Consider the following 27,849-nt stretch of genomic DNA (forward strand, 5'->3'; position numbering starts at 1 on the left):
TTTATGGTTGTTTCACTTTAACAGATACTGCCTTTCATTAAAAAGAATCATTTTGTTAATTACCATTTCTGCACCCCACCAAATGAAAAATGCGGCCTAGCATATTGCTGCAGCAATCCGTGCTTCAGCACGGTTGTGTTTGGGTTCCTTACCTGGACAAGTCTTAAGTCTACATGGGGTCAGTTATGACTGTTAGGAGATATCCCTGTCTCTGCAACCATTCATACTGAGGTCTACACTTCCTAGAATTTCAGCCGTCAGACATTCTATTTTGTGTTTATGAGATTATATATATGCCATAGATTTTCACACAATGAGGGTAAACCCTTTCATGACGGTCATTTTTAAATGAAGTACAGCAACAGATTGGTAAATTGATTTCCTGCATCGTCATTTCAATCAAATATTTACTGTACGAGTAAAATTATAGATTAAATATTTTGCGTGAACCTTTATATTTATACACACCCAACATTGTGTTCAATTGTGATATGTGTGCATCTACAGGATTTGGCTGAGCATTAGTAATATCACTCAGAGTGATTTCTGGAGAATGAATTAAACATTTTCATTAATCTTGAATTCTACACGGGCAAGACTGACTTTCATGACAGTGCAGGTTCCTTTATAACATGTCTTTTAGTCTAACCTTAAAGCCTGTTATGGACCCAGCAGTCTGGCGCACTACAACAACTGTTATAAATAGTAATTTTAAAAAAAGTAAAATTAAGTTCTTATAAACATAAAATATTGCTTTTCGGTGAATAGATAGACATTTTCTTCTACATTAGGCTCAGGTACCTATCTCCAATTATTGGGATCACAAAATATTTACTGGAGGCATTGCATCATTTATGGAGAACGAACATCAAAAAAAATAGCAAGCGCAGCAAATTTTAATCAGAATACAAAGGACACGAAGTTGTCGTAGGGCGAACTGCAAATAATATCGAAACATTTTTAGCTGGTCAAGTCCTGCTTTACTAACATAATGTATGAAACTGAAGAAAAAAGTACGCACAACAAATGGTTGGAATATCATCTAGTTATTTTCAATTGCAGGACCTGAAATTATCATGTCTGATAGGAATTTATTATGTGCACTGTTTACATGTAGTGCTTAAACATATACACCACAACTAAAATATTAGTTTCCAACGATTTGGAAAAATACGCTGTAGTATACATTATTAGATCGGTGATCAGTATATGACTTAAATAAATAAACCCTATTAAGTCTAAATGAATCATTCAAGTAATTTGTTATCATTGAATTCAAACAAAATAAAATGGTTCAAAATAAGTACAACTAATGCTGACACGATCTTTGAGTTTTTTTATTTTAGAAAAAAAAAACAAACGTATCCATCAAATATTTCTCGGAATTTCAGACTAAATGTAAGACTCGGGATAGTTTCACACCTTTAACACGTTTGTTTACAAAGTCTACAAGTCTCCACAACTACTATCTCTACAGCAGTTACGTTAAACCATTTTACATGTATAACAAATGATTAACCAAACACCAACACAAAATATACTATACTTACCACGTAAACTTGAATGGTTGCGGTTCTACAGTGTTCTTTTTCCTTCATGAAGTACCTTACCAGATATCGTCATTCACAGGTAACTAGAAATTGGCATCGCATTATACATTAAAATTTAAGTTAAATGTAATATATTCAAAACTGTTTCTTTTCACGGAGCTCAACCTCACCACTGGATTTGGCAAAGGAAGAACAGATATATTTAATAACCTTTCCTGACAAAGTGAATCCATTTCAAGTTAAAAAGTTCGGCAAAGTCTACTTAAGTATGATGATGTTGAACATAAGCAATTAATAACTAAGTAAATATTCGAGAAAATAGAATTAAAATATTTTTTAGCTATTGCTATTTGTGAACAACATATATACACAAAAAACAGCAATGTGATTGTTTTAAATCTAATCGGCAGGAATATGGATATAATTAAAAAATATTATTTATTTTTCTTAACTTTTCGTTTTTTATTCAATTAATTCGGTAGGATTATGCCAAATAACGTGCCGAGTCTATAGGTGCAAGTGTTACTAATGCAAATGCTAAAATTTAAAATGATTGTACTCGTTTTGTTAAAAAAATTACTTATTCTGCGATATTATTGCGTTGTCATCGTAAGCATCCATAGGAACAACGTAAAAATGGTCACTGAAACTCAGCCAGATCTCTTGGATTGGCATCACCACTATCAAAAAGCTCAAAGTTGCCTATTAAGAAATGAAGCATCCAGCAAAATGTCAAGTTTGCAGATTTCAAGTTTTATTTTGCAAATATTTTGCGGATAGGCAGAGATGTAAACAGAAATCAAAGTTTTTCAGTCCCTCGATTTGGTTGGCTTTGCTGACGCTCAGCCAATAATGTACTAGAAACAATTGTGTAAATGAACTTTTTGTTTAAAAGTAGCCGACATAACGTAATGTATGTTTTACCAAACCATCCAACTAAGTAACTTTATCACATGTTATTATCACCTGACAATATATATGATTCTAATCATGGTTGTCTGTAAAACTATGGTTTATTTGTACTTTTTCAACTTTACTTTGGATTTTTTCTCCAAAATCAATATACTTCTTCCTGGAACAAACAGGAACTTATGTTAAAAGTCTCTAGGATCTATCAAACAACAGTCATCGTACGGAAGCAACAATGTACGAACTAACAATAAATGATTTTAAGAAAGCCCTTTCTGATTAATTGCTATCATCTGCAATTACTATCGAAGAACCTAGTAATGTTTTTATAAGCTATGAGTTGGAGTCTGAACAGGTCAGTGAGGTTATAATGTAGCTCAGACTATGCGCATGCGTGTAGCAGTGACAGATCATGTGCGCATGCGCGGAGCAGTGACAGATCATGTGCAGTAGTAGATGGCAAGCACGAGTAGGGGCGGCGCCCTCTGACACTGACATGACGTGCACTTTACTTGCTCCGCTCTCACTTGCTCACTTAGTGCACACTAATTACCTCATAACAGTCTGGTGGTCTTCAGTAGCAATTAGAGTGGAGATGAGGTAATCACGAGAAACATCAGTGGTCTTATATGTGTGGGGGAAGGTAATATGGATTTTATCTCCACTCATAATTCAGTTTATGTGGGCCATTTATCAATTATTTATTACTATGGTAGTGCAAAGTGGGTCTACGTTAAGTTTTACTATCGCAAAAAAGTACAAGTAGAGTTTTATTAACGAGAGATTCTCTTAAAAGTTGTAGTTGATGTTAATTTAAATTGATCTGCCAAAGTTCATTATTTATTATCATTGAAGGCTGCAAGCCTTAAAAAAAAGAAATAAAAGTTTTTTTTTTAATTCTTCCACTTGATTGCCATATTCTATTTCACGGTATTAATCCTGATCAATCCAAAGTGGTGCTAATGGGCATCCATCCTTTCATGGATGAAATGTTATCTCTCAAATATACCAAATATATTCTTGCTGCACTAGGCTTGTTCACTTGTGGACTAGAATAAGAGTAAAATTGGCATAGAGGGATGATTAATAATTTAAGAGAACTTCCCATATACCTATTCTCCTCTTTGCACCAAGACCAGAAAACTTTACCTCCAACATCAGAGACGTGGGTGGACTATGCGAGATGTAACCAAATTGTAGTGAGGGCCTTTATGGACTTAGGTCAGAATCTATTCTGCAATACACTTTCTTGACTTACAAACACGTAAACTCGACGGCCCCAACAACCCTGTCATTTGCCACATTATAATTTGAAGAATAATATTCTTTTTGACGTTCCTAAAATAAGTAATGAATCATGGGGCCAAAAATTGGCTGCCTATCTTTGCATCCTATTCGTTCGCTTCTGGAAGTTTTGGAACTCCACACTCTCAACGAGATATCCCAAAGCACCCCTAATGTTAATTACGAATCTAGTGAGAAAACATAATCTCAACTCACACTGCTCAATACGTACACAAAATGTAGTTTTTTGCAGTCGGCGTTCTTTACCGACAAGTAAATTTTAAGGCCGCCCCCATCCTGCGTCCAACGGCTGGTATTATGTACAGGATCGTAATTTAATTTACTGCTACAAATGGATGCAATACAAACAAATACAATGCAGATTTATGTACTGTTGGAAAATTGTTTTAGAGAGCCACCAAAGGATTATTTAGTACTAATCCTAACCACTAGTCCTAATACAGCACTACCAATGCCTAACGATTGACCTATTATATTTATGTGATACCATGTGAATTGAGGACTTGATTCTTACGGAGACGGTTATGAAGGTAAATGCATGGCTTCAGTGGGTTTAAGTAGAAAAGTTTTCCTGTAGTCCTCACAAACATATACATTCCACTCCCTGTGCGATTCTCTAAAACACCAGACAAACGGCTAATCCTCTATTTTGGCAGTCATTATTTATTTAGACTCCCGAGTCCTGATAGGTATCAGTTGAGCGGTTTCCACTGGCTACCTCCTCGCCCTTGAAGACCCTCCTGGCACGCTTCCTCCCACATGAGAACGGATGTTACATAACACAATGCTCTCTTTGTATTTATTTTTAAAACATTCCCATTCGTAGTTTTTTAAGTGAACTTCCATTTTCCTGCAAGCTGTATTATAACTTCACATTTAAGTCGCAGAAAACATATTAGAAAGGTATCTCATTCAAAATACTTTCCTGAAATTTCTTTTCAATGTATTTTTGCAAAACACATCCATGGTTTTATAATACAATATTCAAATTAGAATGCCGTGTTAAGAAACAATCAATAGTTTTCAACGTTTTAAATATACAGTTCTACAAATTTTTCATTAGGAAAAATCATTAATAAATTATGAAGTGTAAGGCATTCAAAACTTTACCCCACTTTTCAGAAGTATCATAATAAAATCTTATAAATTTTGATATTATTTTGAAAATTGTACCATTAGATTATCCTTTTAAGAATTTCATTAAAAATTTTCTGCTTTCCGGAAATTTTAAAGTTCTCAATTTTTGTTTAACATATGTGGCTAATAACAGCAACAACTGCATGATCTTTTGTTAAAGAAAGATAATTGTGCTGATTCATTATTTCAAAATAATTAAACACGTCACAAATAACAAATATGTTTTCGCTCTAATTCATGGTGAATACTACCCAAACGGTAAGTGATCACTGAAAGTGGTTGACTCAGGTAATCTATTGCATTTATATTTATTATTATATAATTCTTTACGCGACATTTCAAAGTAAACAATAAATTAAATAACCAGTTATTTTCTTCAGAGAGAATCTGCCGGAATCCGGTTAAAAACACTTACCTTAAATAGATATTAGTTAGCATGGTCGCCAAGGCCTGTGAGTGGGTATGAATTATTTAGGCAGTGTTCAAGGCCGCCCGTCCATCCCGACCGGACAACTAGACGCAGTTGGCAAGTTCTAGGATTAAATCAAATCCTTACTTATATATATCAACATATACATATATATATGTATGTGTGTGTGTGTGTGTGTGTGTGTGTGTGTTTTTTTTTTTTTTTTTTTTTTTTTTTTATAAGTTATTAAGTACAATTTATATGGCTGAATCTCGATAAACTAATTAGGTTTATAAAGAACCAAATTCGTTCTCTTTATTTTATTAATAAATTAATTTTCTGTCCAAGATATTTCCAGTATTATTGTGGAGTTTGCCTTATGCTCCGATCAAGAAAATGTATCAACGAAAACCAATTTCGATCATAAAGCGTCTTCTCTTTCGGCTCTTTTCATTTACACTCCATCTAACCAAATTCGATTACCTTATGTGCAAACATACATGGCTTTGTAATATGAGGTGATTTTTAAAACATCGTTTAATAGTATTTTCATTCCATTATATAGTTTATTGATCATTAGTGCAATCAAAATTTAAAATTAGCCAATGACTTCGTCTATGCGATCTGCATTGCACTACTGATCGAGCACTTTACAATAATAATATTCTAAATTTTAAATGTAAACAAATGTTTCTGCCTCTTTGATGAACTTCAGCTGAATGTATTAAGTATCAGTTCACTTTGTATTACGTGTCGTAGCGAAGTTTGCCATATTTAATTTGAAACATTCCAAAATCAACAACTACTTAGAAATAAAAACTTAATTAAAAAACACTTACCAGTGACATACACACGCACAAAAGAAATATATGTATATAATATATATATACATATATATATATATATATAATATTAATATATAAAGATATTTTAAGAAGAAACCGATTCCCTTTTAAACCTTACTCTGCCCGTCCTCACGGGCCACGTTCCTGTGATATCGAACAGAATGAGAGGGAGTTCATAAAGCACAAGGTCGATGGTACTGATAAAAAGTTTTATGGTAACACACTGGATTTGAACCTGCGCTATCTCTAACTCAGATCCAATGTCCGACGCCTTAGACCGTGCGACTCCTCCACAGCTAACATCTGTAATGTCGGTTCTAGGTTCTAATACACTGCAGTACGTTAGTCTCTCCTACACGATGCTAACTGCGTAGAACTACAAACCTTAGTATGTTTAACTAATGCATTTTGTCTTTTGACTCAGAAACCGGTTTTGAAATTGTTATATAACAATTTACGATTATCTAGACCTTTGTAGTTGTTTTTAATTTGAGCAGGTAATTTTTAATCGCCCCTATTAACAAGATTCGTTTAGAATTGTTTATGCCATAAACGTATTTATAGCTCAGACGGCAAAAATGTTAATAGAGCCGGTTATAAAAGTGTTACTAAACTATGAAAGGGAAGTGGGTAGGCCCTGTTCACTTTGAATATTAGAACTCTAGCAGTATTTATAATGAAAGGTTTAACACAAAATGACAAAATTATTGTTATAAGAATTACTTTGCATGAATTATTATTTTGAACATTGATATTTTATTAATGCCTTTATCAATTACAACATATTATAATGACGAATTATTGACAGACAATATAATACAGAAATATTGTAAGCCTTAATTTCTATCAATAAGTATTAATTTCCTAATAATGGAGGTAACTACCGATAGATGATAAACTACATAGTGGTTTAGATATCATTATATTAAACATTTCAACACTTCAATTCACCGGAATGTGGTGGTGGTGTCAGTAGTTTAATTTCTTTTGTAGTACTAATCAGCAAATTAATGCTTGAACATTCTGTATAACTGTCTTTCTATTCTTTATATTACAATGTTACGGGACTTTGATGCAATTTTGACGAGAATTTGATTAGAAAATGTTGATATTCCTTTGCACCATGGCAAGCCGTAAAACGTAACGATATATTACAATTTTTAAACAACTTAAATCTTTGTGGATGTCAAAAATTCCTCAACATCCTTTCATCCATTACATATGCTGATTTTGATTTATCAGCTTCACAAATACGTATCTTTCTGTTCAATTAAATGTTGCAATATAAATAAGATTTGTCAAACAAAATATATTTGTAATTTAATATCACTATTCGTAGTAAAATGTCCGAAATACTATTATTCATAACACAAATGTATAACTACGACCACAACAAGAGTTTCCTATGTGTGGGAATTGGTACTGCCACGGAAAACAACAAGGCGTTCTGAATGTAAACAAACAAGACAGATAGATCAAGGCTGCCACAGTTGTTTTGCTCTTTACGGACGAGTTACGTAAATATTTAATGGATCTGCTTTAATTGTTTGTCACGCCTCAGACAAAAACGCAGATTAATAAATATTAAAACTGAGGATGTGGATATCCATCTGAAGACATGCAGACCTAAAGACGTAACAAAAAAACATTCCAGAGAAAACCTTTTCTTGTTGATAAATTTTACATTTACCATTATAATATTTATTAACTCAAATTTTATTTTGAAAGTTAAACTATTCAAAAACTTGTTCATGTTTTACAATTGATGAATTTTTAATACAATAAGTTGTTATTTTGTTAGTGTTTTAGTATTGGAGTTTCTTTATACTGGATCGCCGTAAAGACATTTTTTGAAGTAGAAGTAAGTTTACCTGTATGATATTACCTATATTCGCGTTGTAATATAAAAAATGTAAGTTATTAAATTTCTTTCTTAAATTAGTTTATTTGCTATTAAGTATCTGTTCTTTTATTGGATTTATTTTACATCAAACGTAATAATGATCGTTTAAATACTATGTAAACACAATTTTTACTGAGCTTTGGATATAAAACCGAAGGTAAAAAATTGAAATAAATCTGAGTAATTAAGTAAAATATTTTTAGAAGACTTAATGACAAGTGTGCACTTAGCAACTTTAAATTAACAGAAGAGACGGTACCCTAAAATCACCGGTATCAAGACTAAAATCACCTACCCTATCAATACGGTAGAATTCATGAAGATTTTTGAAAACCGGAATTTCTAAAAGAGCGATAACACCCATAGAGTAAAAGGAAGTCGCTGTCAAAGTCGTGAGAATAAAGCCCTTAAGTCACTGTTCTTGTTTGAGAATTATTGAAACGAGAAGTAAGCTCCCAACCGTCATCGAGGTGAAAACCTTGAATACAGAAGTAGGAAATTGTTAAGCTATGAAGCCAACCATGCACTGTAATCTGTAATCTGTGGATGAAAACAATAATCCATAAGTACGTAATTCGTGTGATGAACGCTAAACTTCCCATGATAACTCAGCGTCTTAAGTGCATTTAGTATTTTTTAAGATTTAACATATTCGTGACTTGTAATCACTACGTGCTTAAGCAAGGGATATCAGATTATTTTATTCGTCACCAATGATTTATATGGCTTTGCTTTTTCTTTTCCTCTTAATTCTTAATCTTAATTCCTCGTCCTCAACTTGTGTATCAGGCACTATTGCACTTGGTCACAAAATAATCATTATGTTGATAAATTTTCTTTTAGATATATCTTCAACAATATTTTTTTTAACAGGTAGCTTTCCCTAAATTATCTCTGTTCTGTAAGATAATTTGTTTATAAGTGCATAATAATATGCTCTTTCTTTCCCAGAAATGTCAATTATACCTATTTTACACTTGTATATAAAATTAGCGCTCTTTGTTACATATATTTTAAATTTTGTTACGTACAAGCTCCCATTCTAGAACTACATTCAGTTTTACGTAGTTACCAATTGTACACAATGTCTTACTTGATCTCTATCCATCGATGTACAACTGATAAGTGACGACTATTGCCTATATATTTTATGCATGATTTATTAAATATAGTTAGTTATACTTACTGTTCTTTACGAAGTTGTTATCGTTATGTTAAACTTTACAGTACAATAATAAGCCACTATATACTGTACAGTTTAAAAGTCAATGCTTAATGCAATGTAAGACGTTGAATCATGGGTTCTAGATATATTGACGTCCATATACCTCTGAAATAATGATACCATACGGATTACACCGTAAATCTGAATACGCCAATTTCAGGATTAATATAAGTAGTAACGCCCATTATTTATTTGTAGTTACAGAATCTGAAAAGTAGTAGAGTTGAAACATACATATATGAATGTTTATATCAACTGTAAAGATTGGTGCCAATTCTTGCAATGGAAAATGTAAAACGTTCACTGAATTATAAATCAAACATTCTGATATATTTTCAAAGTTTCACAACGTTGACTATTAAAGATCTTAAATAAAAGGGGGTTTGCACACCAATTTCCAGATGACGCAGCAAAATTTCGCTAGCTCTTCTAGATCTGTTACTAATAATGGAAAATTATAGGTCTACGAAACGTGGATTTTTCCAGAATGACTTCAGGAGAATTCCTGGAAGCATGTAACAACCGACGCTCCTTGCTCATCTTTACGCTCGGCTCACCCCGCCCCCGCGCATGGCAGGCCCCGACGCCCGTCCTCAGTCTGGTTCGACCGCCTCCAGCCAAGGTCGCCCTGAACGCAATCTCAATTTACTAAATTATCCGGCTGGAGACGCACGCTTACGTCGCATCCGGGAGTGTCTATAATCTTCACCCACCGTTTAACTATTTTTGATGAGCTCCTATTGGCAAATGCACTCCTGCACGCTTGCTTCGTTTTGTTGCTAACTTGTGCTGTTATACAAAGACGTCATGGAATATTTTACTTCTCCATTGCATTTTGCTTTCATTGAGTCGCCTGCTGTATCAAATCATGAAATGTCTCCTTCTTGTTTTGATTTTGATTAAAACCGAATTTTAGTAATACCTGGCTCCTTTTATAACTTTCCATCGGACAATACTTAACATTGATAACTTATTCATCCAATAAACATAGAGTAACACTTTTAAACAGTATCAGTGGTTACTGGAAAACATCTATGAGTAGTAAATGTTGAAGTTCTTACCATTAAATCGTTACTAGCACAATAGTCTTGAGATATTTTACTCTCGCTCAAAATGCCAACTACTATGAAACGTTTTTGACTAAAGACAATCCACAGCGAGACCGAAATATCTCAATATTTTTATTGTGTTAGCAATGTTCCAAAATTGACAATTCTGATATAGGTCGAAAATTACTAAGACTAAGTAACCTTTTAATTTAACCATGCGTCTAGTACTGAAAATTTCTAATATGATGATTATAAATTTTCACTACTAGACGCATGGCTAAATTAAAAGGTTAAATTACTTAGTCCTAGTAATTTTCGACCTATATCAGAATTGTCAATTTTCACAACTGAGTGTTTTTATATCTACCAAATGGTACAATTTTATCTACAACAGCTACGTAGATCCAAGCAGCACCGTAAAAAGTTACATTTAACTGTTATTGTTTAATACTTGTCAATTTTTTGTGGCATTTTCTAGTTACCCGCGTCCTCAAGGCGTTACAAAAACAGGATTGTCTTTAGAATTCCCATGGAATCGTCATCATAAATATTCCAAATACTAGTTATTCGAAGATATTTCCTACTTTGGAAATTTTTCTCCAACAATAACTACTGTAACTTTAAAGGTCAGTTTTGGGAGGCATTTCGTAGGGCTAACCTTTCTAAATAAGCTAATACAATGTATTGTAAATTTCCTTGTGGCTGTTTGGGCTCAGGTCTGAATTCGGTGTGATCAGTGATTGCAGCGAAAATTTAGTGCAACCTACAACAATATAATCACGCGATGTAAGCAAAAACATAGCGGAGGAAGAGAGACAGATAGATAAAGGTGGAAGATTCTTTTGTAGGGTGTAAAGTAGTTCGAGAGGGAACGGAGCAGCATATTGCAGTCATGGCAGCTACGAGAGCATCACTACAGTGACCTAGCGGTCAGCTCTTGCATTACAGTCATAGGGACAACCTTAAGTTGTAGTAGGCTAGTACAGCAATTACAACCATAAATGTCAGGAGGCAATTCTGTTTAAAATAACACAAATGTAAACTAATCCTACTAATAGAGCCTGCCGTAGTAAACGTTAAGCAGTACTTTCGTCATTAGTACTCCTTGAGAAGCAGTTGCACTATACTCTTTACTACTCATTGCTAGATAACCTTTAATTTTCGACCATCATAACAATGTTACATAATTTTAAAATACAAGTTGTTGTTGCAATAGTACCCTTTACTTAGCGAGAATCCAGATTCAGCACAAAACATGAGTTTTACTTATTTGCAACAATTGTTTTGTACTAAAACAAAATAATACCTAACTTAGTAATACTTTATCCATTAAATGACGCATGTAAACTTAATTGTTATCATTGTTATGCAATTCCGATATAAGCAATAGTCGGTTTAAAAATTTTCCTCATTTATATTTAGGTATAAAAAACGAGTATGATTCTTCCTGGAATATGCATAAATTAATAATTATTGCTGTATTGAAACATCATATGAAGTTTAGTAAGTAATCTAATTTTAACTAATTATAAGAAAGCTAACATTATACAAAAGATCAAGTATTAAGCCTATTTGGGCGTTCGTTAAGTTATTTTACAGTGGTTTGTGCTATTATTTCAATATACTCGTATTTACAAATAATTTAGAGTTGTTGGTGATGATTACAACACGTAACTATTAGTTCCATTTAAGTTTATATTGGCATTACCTCACTGTCAACCCTGTAATTATTAAGTTTTGGAATATAAAAATAAGGCATCTAGAAATAAATTCTATAAAACAATTCCACATTAACAATATTTATGAAATGTAGAAACAATGTTTTAAAATTGGTAATTCGGAAACCCAGATGTTGAGGGGTTTACTCACATGTTACTCACATTTACTCACATGTTGAGGACATGTGAGTAAATATTTAGTGTAACATGGTGTACTCGGTATAAAAGCATTGCTTCGTAAAAGAATATTTATTTCACACACGTGTACCGGTACTTCTCTTGACAAACATAAATATAGTAGACACGCTAGCTAGAGAGAATAATTGGTTATAAAATACGAGATTAAAACATTTGGTGTAAATATCATAAACGTATATGTTCTTTTCAATTCAAATTCCTTACTTGGCTTACATTTATGTATGTGGTGCACACCGTTTTAAAATAAGTCAAGTTCGTGCAAACCAGAAGCATATGAGGAGGAATATTTTTAGTTTTCTGTAAAATATATGGTAGATATAATAACACTTTTTACTTACTCATTGCAAACAAACAAAGATATGTGGGTAGCGTCACACGTTAGTCTTCAATATATTATTTTCATATTAGTAAGCCTGTAACTTGTTACTTGTAAGCCCGTCTCTAATTTCCAGGTTTCCAACAAAAGGTCACTAATAATTAATTTATTGATTGATTTCATTACTTGAACTTCAATAATTATTTACCAAGTAAAACAGACGAACTGGCATCACAGGACGGAAGTATTAGCCTATTGAGGTGTTTAGCTAATAAAGACAGTTCAAACAATAAGTTATGCAGGAACAGTAACTTTTAAAATTTAAAATGGGGAATGAGGAAGTTTTATCCACAGTTCGAAACACAGCCGAGTACTACGTAAACGCTTTACACTTGAAAACATTAGCAGCACATTAGCTGGAACGATTATAAAACAAACATACAATCAAAAAACAACTTCTTTTAAGGACGTCTCTGTTGTTGCTGGTGCTTAATTAGTAATTATAAATAGCATGTATACTTTATCTCTTGAACCAACGGTAGTCACGACAGATCAAAATGACGATTTTAAACAAAAACTCTATTGACGTCAATTGACAGATCTACCTATTCTGTAAATTATAATAACCTTTACTTGTGTACGTTTTTGTGTATTTTTAGTTATATACTGTTCCTTTTTAATGGTATTTGTAATTTTCACACGATTTTGAATTCATAGGACCTTAAACTTTTAACATTATCACCAATAAATTAATTATAAGTGATATAAATTCATTTATTTCCATTACACCTATGTATTCTGCAAATTGTGGTTCATTTTGAAATCTGTACAATAAACTCCCGAGTAAGCAAAGTACTGTCCGTGTCCTGAAAGAGAATGGGAAGACTAGTCAACCCGAGCGCTGCCGAGTCGGCGAAAGGGCACTAAGAATGCAAATGATCGAATAAACCATTTAAGCGAGCCATTAGATCCTAGCTCTACGTTGTTATGTTTTACGACGTTCTTCCCGTAACGTACTGAGCGCTTTCTTTGGTCTTTATAATTTATAATAAGCACTGAAAAAACGTTTACCCATATTTAATTTTAAGATTGTAAGTGAAGTACGTAAGATTTTTTTGAAAGACAGTGAAGTATGGAGGACCTATGAGTACTCGTATTTAAATTGATTTATTTTACCAAATAACTTTTTTTAATTATTCTCATATTGCTTTTTGAATATATATATATATATATATATATATATATATATATACAATGTGTGTGTGTGTGTGTGTGCGTGCGTGTGCGTGTGCGTGCGTGCGTGTGTGTGTGTGTGTGTGTGTGTGTGTGTGTGTGTGTGTGTGTGTGTGTGTGTGTGTGTGTGTGTGTGTGTGTGTGTGTGTGTGTGTGTGTGTGTGTGTGTGTGTGTGTGTGTGTGTGTGTGTGTGTGTGTGTGTGTGTGTGTGTGTGTGTGTGTGTGTGTGTGTAAGTTTTCATTTTTCAAGTGTCAGAGTCAACCGTAAATGTTTAAGCGTCTTCTATTGAACTATATATTTAAAATATCTCTACATTTTTACTTCAAGAGAGTTTTACTTTACTAACGTTTTTCAAAAATGTTGACATTACTTCCTAATTTTCATAAAGGAGGTCTCATTAAGAACTCTATAAAACAGTTTTTACATCATTGTTCGAAGGAACGTAAAACAAAGTTAGCTTAACAACAAAGTTAAACTTAAAAATAATTTAGGTTATGTCAACTTTAAGGAGACTTGCTCATAATTAACATTTTCAAAAAGCAGGGACGCACCGTCAAAATTATCATTTTCAAACATGGCACCATGTATCATAGTTTTTTACAAATAAAATTCAGCTTATGTATATTCAATTTCATTTATGTATGTTATTAATGTTTTCATTGACATCACGTAGAAAGTCCTCTGTAGATATCAGAATGCTGAAAGACACTGATAGTCTAACAGACTGGTCTAGAACTGGAGAGGGAACCAAGTGAAGAAACACTCAGACAAGATTTTTGGAATCAGCTGATTTGCAGATTCGATACCCTCGGGAAATAACCAGCGTTTTAAGTAGGTTTCAAACAATATCGAGTGACCTTTTCAATTTTAAAGTCAGTAAAAATATTGTAACCAAAGCGTATCGATAAGGATGTTTATCTTATCGATCAAGAATAGCGCCATGGGCTATGACGGTATGCTGATGAAAGAGAGCGGGATTGAAATAGAGCCGGTATCAGCAGCTGATAACGAGTCAGGACTGATAGAGGAGAGGTGGTGTGGGATTGTTTTTATTGTGGTGTAGTGTATGAATAGTGTGTCGTCTGCAGCGAGGTTCCAGTGGCCAAGTGACTACGGTGAGGTATACAGTAGGAGGACTCCAGTGTAGAAATGGCAGGGGATAAGTCCGCGGACAGTGAGTATCCTCATAAATCATCTCAGATATTGAATAATTAACTGTAACTAATAGTGTTCCAAATTATATGAATTAATAGAAAATTTGTTTAATTAGGTTGGATAAAAAAGAATTTAACATAAAACAGTAACTGACTCAATGTTTCCTAACTAAATCAGTAGGAACTTAATTGTAGGGTTACAAAATAAATTAATGAATTTTCAAAGAATTGTCTTATTAATGAACCGTAATCATCTCAAATATTGAATAATTAACTGTAACTAATAATATTCCAAATTATAGGAATTAATAGAGCATTTGAGCAGTTAGGTTGAATTAAATAAATTAAATATAATAACAGTAACTGACTTAATGTATCCGAACTAAATCAATAGGAACTTAATTGTAGGTTATAAAACAAATTAATCAATTTTCAAGAGAATTGTTTTATTTAATAATTTTAACATATGTTTCTATTAAACATTTTTTATATTAAAAAAATATTTTTGTATTTGTTTTAATAATGTTTTTACTCTTTTGTACATAGTAACATCTGAATATGTTAACACTTCGTTAATCCTTACCAAGACGCTTTAAAAAGGGTGAAAATTTTATTAGCCACCATACGTTAGAAGAAGAGAGGGTGATACAATGTGTATAAAAATATAACATCTCCAGTACTAATCTCTTCGTATGCTTAGTGTTTTATATAGCAGTGAACAAAAAATATGTAAAGTAAGAGTAAGAAATAGTTCCCGTCTTTTGGCGCTCTTCAAAATTATGTGTAGCTTGACCAATATTTTCCTAAACAGACATTCCGCTGAGATGTGTTGTAGTAATAATAAAGCTATTATGTTAAAAAATAGGTTAGCAGTTATTTTATGTTTAAAATCTATTTTTATTATTTAAATAAGTCAAAAGTTAATATCTTGGTTTAATAAGTAATACATCATTATGTTTTATTTAAATATTTATTTGTGAAAATATTCTCAGGTTTTTAATGTCAGGGGTAAATACAGTTACGATCGTGTAGTAATAGTAAAACCCTAAAACTTTGTTAACTAATTTATTAAAACGTTTCTTGAGTGAACTACATTTGGAGAAAACAATTTTAAATTAATTGAGGTCGTGTAGTGCGAGTCTGGTGTTGAAATGTCAAAAATTAAAAAAATAATGTTCTTGCCTAAAGGTGTTTCTGGTGTTTTGAAAACACGAATATTTCTGTCCGAGTGCGACTTATTGCAGCTACATTAATCGCGTGTTATCGTGTTTCACGCTAATTGCTTGTAACAGGCCCATTAGTTAACATAATAGGTAGTTAGCCTTTTATGAACGATTTTACAATCAATAACAGCGCCGTAATTGTTATTAAACCCCTCGTGGGCAGGGTATTGTACACTTCTAGTATAGTTGCGTCGTTAGATAAAATTCACTTAGAATCTAGAGTATATCTAATAAAAGTTTGATAATGATACGCGAGTGCATTTAGAACTATAATGTTTAAGAGACTGATAAATATATTTAAATTATATGTATTGAAGTTTTTGCAGGTCCCTTGAATCTAATATAGTCTATTGGGAATCGACTTGAATTGAACGCTTAGTAAACAAATGTGAGACTGCTTAAAATCTTCTTATTGGGTCAAAGTAGTTTAATACTTGAATATAATGATTTTAAAATATGATATACTAGTGTTTTATGACAGGGATATAATTTTACTATTGACTTTAATATTCATTCACTTATTGTGTATTTTCAGTTATAAAAGTTGATGGAAACAGTTTTCTTCATTTGATAGTTATAGATTCTTGTTTAATTTTTTTTTTTTGCCTTTAAAACTGGTTCGAAACCCCTGAGATAGTTGGGACTGGCCAGAGGTGGGGGAGGGAGGCTTGAAACATGCATTAGGCTAGTAATAAATTAGATTTATAAATTTAAATATGTTAATCATTACTTAGTTTGCTGTAAATGCCCAAGTTCTCTCGTAAAATTAGTAATTAATTATTACTCAAACAAATCTTTGGACTGAAATAGGGCTTATATAATCCATTGCTTCCGTATTAACGCTGTAGTTTTGAAATTAAACTTCTGGAAATCCAATTTGGATATATTCCAAGAGAGAACCACGACTCTTACAAATATATCAATAAGAGCAAGGAAAGTAACCATGGTATTGTACATTTTACGTTGTAGCGACGTAGTGCATAGAAAGACGCACAAAACAAAGGAGTTATAAATATAAAATAGAAGAACAATTATTCTCAATATAATTAATTAAGCCACGTAGTGCAAGCAACTCCTACCTTTAACACATGGTTAAAGCCCAAAATATTTAAATATTCCTTTCCTTTGAAATAGACAGGTTTATCCCCTCTCCCATAAATCCAAGATTAAATCCGGCTACGCCACAGTTACTTTACAAATAGCACATATCACAAAATATATTTTATAGTCATTTCTAAACAAGTTTTGTAATGAGCGCAATGCGTAACTCATTGAAGAAAGAAACAAACATCGATAAGAAATTATTGTTCGCAATACAGCCATTCATAAATTACATCATTATTGGATGTGGAGTAGATGTGGTTTTAACAAAACACAATAGCTTTAATTGACAATAGCGTTGTTAATTATGGCAAGCGTAACAAACAGAAGCATTGTGTCTTATCAGAGTCAAGAGTGTAGAAAATTGTAACCTTAATCTAGAACAGGAAAATTTGAGTTTTCCCTATTAGAATCCCTTTGAAATACAAAGTTTAACTAGACCAAAAGTTTTCCTTGTTAATTTATCACAAAAGTGACTTGAAAGCGGTGGACTAAGACAACAGAACAATAGCTTTATAACCTCAAAATGTCGTTAATAGAAAGTTGTTATCAGTGACTTAATTCAGATAAATATATTTAATATGAGTGGATGGAAGAAATATATAAACTCACGATTCATTGTGTATCAATATAATTTTTATTCAGTTATCAAATGACACCACCAACTCGAACTTAGATTTCAAAAAGATCCCGGGATATTGCAGATACTTTAAAATGGATTATCGGATAATCGATATTTTAAATATATTTAGTTCTTGATGAAAAATGAACGATTAAATATATGTAATATTCGTGTTATATACATTTCTACAGTATACTGTAGTGCCTTAGGAGGTTTGATATACCAATTCCAAGGCTACATAGCTCTCTGCATTATCTATCACATAATGAATAATGTGTGTTGAACTAATTTTAACAAAATATTTAATGTTTGCAAAAACATTATGCAGCCATCAATTAAGGAAGTACTCATGTGGTGCTAACAATAAACAACCTTAAAACTATACATTTTAAAATTAGTCTAATAAACCAAAATCTAAATATAACTAATTTTGAGACAGTAAAAGTGTCTACAACGGTGTTCATTTTCGGTATAAATAGTCGAAATTGTTAACTATTTCGAAATTAGTTTTATGGATTTCCCATTTGATTGCATTATTTCAGACGATCTTTTATTATGAAGACCCTTTAAACTATGGACGATATACGTCTTTCGGTGCCTGGAAGTTATATACTACATTTTTGCTACGACACGTTTCTCACTTTTTTATCAGAAAAGGTAAAGAAGCACCCTTTTGCTGAAGGTTAATTTTTTAATTACTTATCTACCATTTTCATAGTAGTAGAATAAGGTATCTTAATGATTGTTTTAAAATGGCTAACGACCTTGCCTTCTAGAAGTTGAAATTAAACTACTATATGTTGAACAGGAAAAAATGTTCAATAAACGAAAACCCCATGGATAGATGAGAGATTTTTGTTTATATGTAAATAAGAACTTCCCTAAATTCCAATATAATTTTAAGGATATTTTTTATTCCAGTTGTGTTCAAAAACGTATTGTGTTAACTATTTAAATTGTAACAAATTAGTAATCTACCTTTAGGCATTTCTGATAAAAATTTACGTATATTATTTACTAGGTAAAATAGAACTTAAACGTCCAAATTTGCACAGAGACACATAATATTCCACTCTAAACTAATATTAGAAGCTAGAACTAGTAAATATTGCACCCTCTTATGTAGTGTCTTACTAAGAGGGACGCAATAGCTAATTTTTCATGAGGGAATTAGCTACTAATAGTGGTCGGCAACATCACTGGCAGAATCTACTACACCTGTGGTACACCCAACATTAGTTACATGCACCTGTACCGGCAAAGGCGAGTGCAATAAGGTCACCTGTGCACTCCTCTGCCACACTCGCTCATTACGTGGAACTGGTTCTTTACTGGGTTAATCATCCTCTATGACTTGTTTGTGTATTATTATAATGCGGTTGGTAGTTAAACCCTCCTATTGGCGTTCAAATTTTTTCTCAATCGTATCGTATTATAAGTAATATTACTGTCTATTTCACAACTGATTTTAATGATTCGGTGATACTTTGACACGATTTCATTTGAACATTTAAATATCGAGTTTAGATTAGGGGAAGATTTCTGTTCCTCATAAAGGAACTAGTAAGCTAAGTTGGACGAGTTGGATGGTATTGAAACCTAAAGAAGTGGTATTTAACTTAATTTATAATACAATAATCGTCGTTTCTTTGTGGTAGTATGATTAAGTTAATGTTATTTTCATGCACCAAGTTTTCACTTAAATATAAATGAAATATCAAACTTAACTTCTACCAACCGCAAAAACTTGATATTTTATGTTCTATATCACATTCGTTATAGTTGTGTTTCGAGGAAGTTACAATGAAGCAATAGAGAAACTCAATACACGCAAAAAATTCTTGGATTCCTTTATTTGATATGTAAAAGGGTCAATTTAGATATAATTTTAAAACTACTAAACAGTACTGAGATAACCTAATCAATAAATGATCATTTTATGAATTTAATGTGTATTAAATATGTAAACAAACACTTGATCTAATCGTCCTTTTATGAAGAACGCAAGTTTCTTGTTCTAATCTCGATGTTTTATGAAACACTTGTCAAAATATCATGTTATGTTTAGTACATTATAATAATAAATATTACTATAACACTATAATACTATATTAACATTTGATAATATGGACTGATTTAGTTTTCAAATATTCATAAAATATATTTGATATTCCTTTCAAGGTGTCTATTTTATTGAAAATGCGAATGAAATATATATAATCAGTTGAATGAAAAATTACAATTACAAATTTGTTACTTACCTAACATTATGAATGTGAAAGTGAGTTTCTTTGTTTGTTACGCTCTCACGCGTAAACTATTAAACCAATTGTTTTGAAATTTTACATGGAATTTCTTATGATACAGGCCTATCCTTATTTTGAAAATCCCTTTGAGGTAAGCCGCACTGTTCTCTAAATTTGCATTACAGCAAATAAACATTATTAATTATTGAAAAAGGGTGTAAAATGTAATCTGCTGTTCTGTGTAAACACTGCTTAACAACCATAATTATGTTTTATCAATTTAACCACCGTTTAAAAATTGTTGACATTTATAGAGTAGAAGCATACAGTAAGTTTAATAATAACAACACTTCTTACTTCAATCTTTTTTGCAACCGCTCTTGCGCACAGAGTAAACAGGTTTTCAGATATGAAAATTAAAAGTTTTATTAAAATATACATCAACTTTTTATTTTAGCAAATATTAAGTATGCAGTGCTGGGTCAGTACTGCAATTCAAATATAAAATACACCAATCAAACTTTTACCATAAATTTAAAGACTGTTATAAAACCCACCTTAGTTGTCCATTGACAGACTTAGGGTTCTCGTGCATATATACATATTTTTTTTGGTCGGGAAACAAAGCAAAATCAACTATAGAATACAAAAAAGACCGGAGTAAATTAAAATGGCCATACATATTTGACGGGCTTTCTTGATTGTGGCAACAAAGGGAACTGAACACTGGAGTCGGAAATATAATTCACTCGGAGCAGAAGTGATCATACACGTACAAAGCCTACAAAATAGCGTGCAATGCCGCAGTAAGAGATATATATTGTTTTTCATAATAATAGGCCACATGTAAATACAATAAAATTATACTTATATTTTTTTAATATATTACATATCCAACATATAAATATCCAAGTGCAGAATATGAAGTGATATTTGCACTTAAATAAATCATCTAAGCCATCCTGTTAAAAACACGACTGACCTTGGCATTAAACCTTGGGCTCGAGCAACTGCAGAATAAGTAAACAGCTTATCTCCTGTGTTGATCGTGTTTTATTTTTATACCAATTAATACTTCGCGTCAACACACGGATGTCCTCAATCCTGGGAGATGTAACGATAGCGGCTGACTACCTAGGATGAGTGTTTCACCGCGTTTTATAACGCCTGGAGCGGCGTGACTTCTTTGGCTTCCAGAAGTAATTAGGGGTTCGGTCATGCGAACAAGCCGCAATCAGTGCTTCCTCCCTGTCCAGGATTGCAACACACCCGCATTAAAATCCCATCAATCTACAGGTGGGTGGGATAATCCAAGCATCTTAGTTCCACTGGAGTATATACAATTTGATAGCACTTCTGGTTTATTATACTGGTCCTGCATCTAAAAATAAAGCGCAAAAATTTACATACTCGTATATGTGTATCAGCTCGATGTGTTCAAAACCAAAATTCTAGCAGTAACTTTATTAAAACAATGTATATTTACATTGAAACATTATTCAATTATATGAATTAGGCGATGGATATAAATACATCTAATCTTTTTTTCAATTAAACACTTTCTCCATGCTCTACTCGGACAATCGACGTGAAAGCCGATAATTAACGAAATTTGCCTTGCCGGACGCGGAAAAAAGGAGCTTGGAGAACAGATGTAGTATGCGGAGAGGATGGGTGTCCTTTACATAATAATTTAAACCATTAAGGCATCCACTAATTAAAAAGAAACAATCCTGTGTTTTAAACGCCTCTATCAGTGCATTCCCATGGCAGTTCTCAGGTTAGGAGTTATTATTATCGCGTCTCCAGTTTAAATGTTCACCGCCCATTCTAGTTAGTGACGTAAAAGTTTAATAGGAATGGCTGACTAGTGAAATAGGAAATTGAACACTAACGTACTCTAAATAACGTATCTATTAAAAAAAACTTAAGAATTAATATAATTGTAAAGATCAGAAAGTAAAAGAACATAAATAATTCCGGCTCTGTATAAGTAAGGCTTAATCTCCCAAACAGATACTTCGGAAAGATATTTCCGAAATCTCCATAGAGATCTCAAAACACAATCGAAGTTTAAAAAACAATTATGAATTCACAAAACAATTTTGTGGATGACATGCAAGTATGAGACTTGTATTAAGATTGGGCGGCACTGATATCAAATACGGCACAATGAAATTGATTGTCATCATAGCCTGACTTTAATCAACGTAGCTGACAGTGTTTGAAGTACACGTGCGTTCAAGGTTGAGCTACTCATCAAAGTGTAATTAAATAACGGAATTAATGTTGTAAAATATGTAGTGTGAGTTATATTTGAAAGTAAATCTCCGACAGTGAACAATGTTGGCTTTTTATTTTATTTTTGTGGTTCACTATTATAGTACCGCTGATTATATTAAATTTTGTCCTTTCAGAAAATTAGTGTGAGTCAAACATTTTATAAGCGTTGGCGAACCTGTGCGAGATACGTACGCACATGTCAGTCGTGCGTGTTCGCATATTTTAAATGAAAGTGCGATAACCAGTCCTTGTCAGTAACAGCTTTATCTTAGCAACTGTCAGCAGCCGAGTCCCCCTTGTCATGTCTGGGCATGTAATTGCTGACGTCACGTGGAAGAAACACGTTGGGTGCCAGTGTTGATCCTTGAAGTATACCGATGTTATTTCTCTTCTGTCACATCAAATTTGTGGCGAAAAATCCAATTATTTCCCACAAATTTCACAATGAAACGTTTTATTTAACAAAATATATTAAGTATGAAAATAAAAAAGATTTTAAGTTAAATTACAAGATGTTAATGTTTTCTTATTAGTTTCATAAATAAGAACAAGAGATCGTTTACACATTATCAGAAATGAGTAATAAATTATCCAATAATATCCCCTAAATATATAATAAGTAACTGACACATTTATATAATAAAATGCAATATTTTATTCATAAATTCATGAATAAAGTCGTGTAATCAATATTTACGAATAACAAATTGAAAGGCTAATAAGAACTCTTTTTATAAAATTTCGCTAATGAGAGACATTTCCAAGTTGTTTTTTGTGAGTTTGATGTTTAAAGTAACCAATAGTTTTGTCGTGTATGATTTCCATAATATCGTGTATTGAATTAAATTATATTTTATATTTTTTCTATTGTGACCCAACGAATTCATCAGTACTATCAGACTGATGTAGTTCTTGGCACTACAAACTTTTTCTATTATTCTATATTTTAAGTCAATGTCGATTATTTTGTTTATATAGCCTATTGAGGCACAATTTAATGGTTTAACTCCAATTTGAACTGGAAAATTTCAAGTCTATTTAACTTATTTTGTTGGTGTCTACAAATTTAATTTTATTTAACTGGCGTTTTTCAAAATATTCTGTAATGTGGATGTAGGAGTTTTATTTGCATTATATCTAATACCAAATATTCTATATTTCTTTGTTTAAAGTTTGTTAATTACAATGAAAGGTTTAAAAGGTTAATAAGGTTTCGGACATTTACCATAGTTATACGTTAAAAAATGTATAACGCAACGTTTCGAGAATTAAAATCTATTCTATAATTGTATCCTCACCGGACGAAGAGGATGGATTTCAATCCTCGAAACTTTGTGTAATAATTTTGTAACACAAGGGGGGAAATATATGAATCCCTATTATCCTTTCAATGTATATTTGTTCTTCCATTATTTATTGCGACATTTGTAAACCGAACATTGTACGTATGTTTGTATAATAGGTATTTATATTGCCCCAACCTAATAAGTAGTTACGTTTATAATAGCTTTGTGCCATGTGCGACTTTATAAGCATCTTGCGTGTTTCCATAAAGTAACTCTTATTTTCGCATTTATCTGCTAGTAGTTACGTGTATAAAAACTTTTTTATTTTCATGTGTCACTTTATTTAAAGCATCTTGCGTGTTTCCATAAAGTAACTCTTATTTTCGCATTTATTTGCCAGTAGTTACGTGTATAAAAATTTTGTATTTTCATGTTTCACTTTATTTAAAGCATCTTGCGTGTTTCCATAAAGTAACTCTTATTTTCGCATTTATTTACCAGTAGTTACGTGTATGATAAATTTTTATTTTCATGTGACTTTATTTAAAGCATCTTACGTGTTTCCATAAAGTAACTCTTAATTTCGCATTTATTCGCCAGTAATTAGATGAAAGCTGTAACTGTGTACAGCATCTGTCGTAATACCAGGAAAAGTGTTCCATCGCAGATATGGAGATTTATGCTGCTCATTCTTCTTGTTGTCATTAAATTTCACTAATTGAAGAGCGTTACTTCACCTGGAGTCCGTAACTAGAGGTAATTCATCAGGAGTGGAGCGGCGATAATTGTATCAGCTGTGCAGCACGACTCTGCTCAGCAAAGAAAGAGGATCCGGCTTCTCCCCGGTTCGGTGGTCACTATGAAATTGGCGCTTTTACTCTCGTCGGACACCGAATAATGTAGAAAGCCCGGAGGTCGTGTCGGGCGGTCGCTACAATGCACCTTGTGTTGACGGAAGACGCAAATACCCGCGTCACGACCACCGCCGCCTGCGACCTTCCCGGCACGGCGGGATAATGCCGTGTATTTTACAAAACGATGGGACATTAGGAGGTACAATGTCAGCTGATTCCCCCGAGGAGCTTCCCTCCCTTCCACAACCCATCCTTGACTCTCTTTCGTTGACCACATCGTTACGGGCGTACACTTGACATCAAAATTGTGAGGAAAATCAGAGCGTGAATTGAAACTGTCTAACTTTATACGTCCTGTACGAATCATGTAGTGCGCTCACAGCTTTATTAAATATAATAATCATAATATAATAGAGATTTATGTGTTGTACGTTAGTAATTTGTACGATAGTAATGCATTAACCATAAAGCAGTTTAATATAGTATAGTGTTTAACGACCAGTGCCGTAACCATGAAGTCATTTCGAGTAATGAAACGCTCATCCTAAAATATATATAAAGAAAAATGTATTTGAATAATTAACCCTTTATTAGCATTGTGACGATTCTCACACTTGAACTGATACTTGAATACTCGCAACTTGGTTTTTTGTGGGATTGTTAAATTTGTTCACTTGTAAAAGGTCCCAGCCACCCTTTTTAGAAACCAAGGTTACGGCACTGTGTACGGCACGCCCTCTTAAACTGATATTGTCAGCTGTAGTGTTATATAGTGTCATTGTAACATTTATCATGTCGAAATATTACAAGAGTTATTTTCATTTGATAATGTAGGTAGGAAAACTAGCAAAAATTAGCGTGTTCACTACCAGACTTTTTACAGTAAAGATCGGGTGATATATTTGTGTTCTGCTTGTTATTCTATTTGTAAAATATACGATACATCGACATATGCGTGAGTGTCTTGTGGAACCCAATTATTCACCGTTGGTCAGTGCTAAGGATTTTCTTTTTTGAAGTTTTTGATGTATTAGGTTAGTTATTTACCTGAAGAAGAGATCAGATTGCAGATCTCGAAACGTAGTGTTACAGGTTTTTTGTTTAGTTTCACTGAACGATGTCAAATGTCCGGAAAAATCCTGTTTCCGTTATGGAATTCACATTTTGAGTTGCTACATATATCTGGCATATATTTTGGAGTTGGTTTCAAGTATTTTTACTTTTTTTGGAGAGGCCTGGCTAGACAGGAATATGTATGCGTCACCTGGTAACACATTTATTAAAGTAATCAATTATAAAATGATATATTTTTCAAGAATCAAAGATAACGATTTTTCTTTGCCGGTTGCAATATCAATGCACTATCTTCATCTATGAAAATATTCTGAAATTAAGATAATAACTGTTATTGGTATCAAAATTTGACAGATCCATGGACGATTTCAGATCGAACTTGATCAATTAGAGCTGTATGATTACAAGATCGACTACGAGATCAGGTCTAATTAAATTGTAACCTTTCCATCAAATCTGGAACAAACTTGTTGTAACCTGTTGATCAAATATTTCACCTGGCATTCGATGAGAATTGATCTGGTTTTATAGAAGGTAATCAAATTTTGAACAGTCCTCTCCGAAGATATTCATGTGGGTTGTGACACCGTTCACGATTGAACCAAAGATCTAGGTTAACACACACTCTTACGCTGTTCTAAATTTATCTCTTTCTGTCTCATAAGTTTAAATCCTTTGTTTCGATAAGGCGTATCTTTGTTGGTTTGGTATCTAGGGTCTTAGATGTAATCTTAATCCCCGGCACTGAGACGTTATAAACTGCCTTAGTCTTACTTTACCGCCAAACTGTTTCGGGAAGAGAACACTCGTTGCAAAGAGCCTTTGATATATCCGGCAAGATGAGTAATCCAATTAACGATTAAATATGACAACCTAAAAATACAGCCTTCTCCTTGTCCTTCTTTAAAAAACGTTTATCAAGACAATAATATTCAAATTGTATTCATTCTAATCCAAACTTTACTTGTTCAATAATTTTAATAGTAGGTAATATCATAAATTATGTTTAACATTACTTCCTGGTATTAGTAAACACTTACATATATTTCATACCTTTTCTCTCTGTGAAAAGAACACTATTTTATAAAGTTTACATAGATCTAAAAAAGGAATAGCACTTTTATGCTGTAGAAAACGTGTTGTTAATTATTAAAATAAAGGTACATATCCTTACAAAAAGAAAATAATTACGTTCTTGTTTTTAGTTTTTTTATTAAAGGAAACTACAAAGGTAAGGTGGGTAGGGTGTGTGTATATTTTTACAAAATTATTTTTCATCTCTATTTGAATTGAGTAATAATATTTATGCAAAATTATTGAGGAATTTCAATTCTTTTAAGAGAGTCATTTAATATACTCCAGTAATAAAGAACGTATAATATCAAATCAATAATAAAATTTAAGATGCTGACGTAAATTAAATAAATAGGTCGACCTATGTAGGTGTACTTAAACATTGCATATGCCTTCATAAATCCCTAAAAATCCCTAAAACTATGCTGGCTGTTAGAAAAATATTCTGTAAGTAAAGAATAAAAGAGGCATATCACCACACAGTATACATGCATTTGTTCTCAAGCAAGATAAGACGAAGCTCAGTAGGCGCGTTGGCTCACACGTTTACGGTCTCCAAACAGCTGATAGTCTCGCTGTGCCGGGCGTTAGACTAATAATATTCATGTGTAACGCTTTGACATAAGTATATAGGTCTAGTATACGCAATGTTTAATATATAACGAAATATTTATAATAATAATAAACTTTATTGCGAACAGACAATGCACACATTGTATCACAATTGTCCTACCTAACTTAATCACTCATTCTGACAATAGAGCATTCAGACATACATTATATCACTCACGCCTCTTTTACACAATTTACAGGCCCGGCTAATGTATTTGTTTTGCTGGTCTTCAGTATAGAATTTTTGGTTTCAATCCTCCCAGCGAATAAGTGATGAAAAAACAATTACATATATTGCAAATGGGGTTACATATTTTATTTGGTTGGATGTTGGTTTTTTTCTATTTTCAACGCTTTCAATATCGATCTATGATAATATCAGCTAATTTATATATGAACCCAAAAACTATACCCCAAAACTTTTTGCTTCAGTCATGAAGCTGACTTTGTTAGTAGCACAAGTATAACCTATTTGTTGTAAGAGTGACAGCTGTCGTCAAGGTTGTAAATTTGCACGACAA

The 27,849-nt window shown here is 32.6% G+C and overlaps 1 protein-coding gene across 2 annotated transcripts in view; it reads left to right on the forward strand.

The window, feature by feature from the left end:
- LOC124360215 (aquaporin AQPcic) overlaps nucleotides 1-27,849 on the forward strand; it is an 81,223-nt gene that overhangs the window by 21,816 nt on the left and 31,558 nt on the right. Inside the window, exon 1 of one of the 2 annotated variants that reach the window (XM_046813628.1) lies at nucleotides 14,826-14,973. The exons of the other annotated variant lie outside the window; for it this stretch is intronic. Within the exon in view, the coding sequence (XP_046669584.1) occupies nucleotides 14,949-14,973 (25 nt within the window). The 5' untranslated portion in view covers nucleotides 14,826-14,948. Of the gene's footprint in view, nucleotides 1-14,825; nucleotides 14,974-27,849 lie in introns of those variants that run through there. 2 annotated transcript variants of the gene reach the window in all.

This window comes from Homalodisca vitripennis, chromosome 4 (genome assembly GCF_021130785.1).
Source record: "Homalodisca vitripennis isolate AUS2020 chromosome 4, UT_GWSS_2.1, whole genome shotgun sequence".
NCBI lineage: Eukaryota > Metazoa > Arthropoda > Insecta > Hemiptera > Cicadellidae > Homalodisca > Homalodisca vitripennis.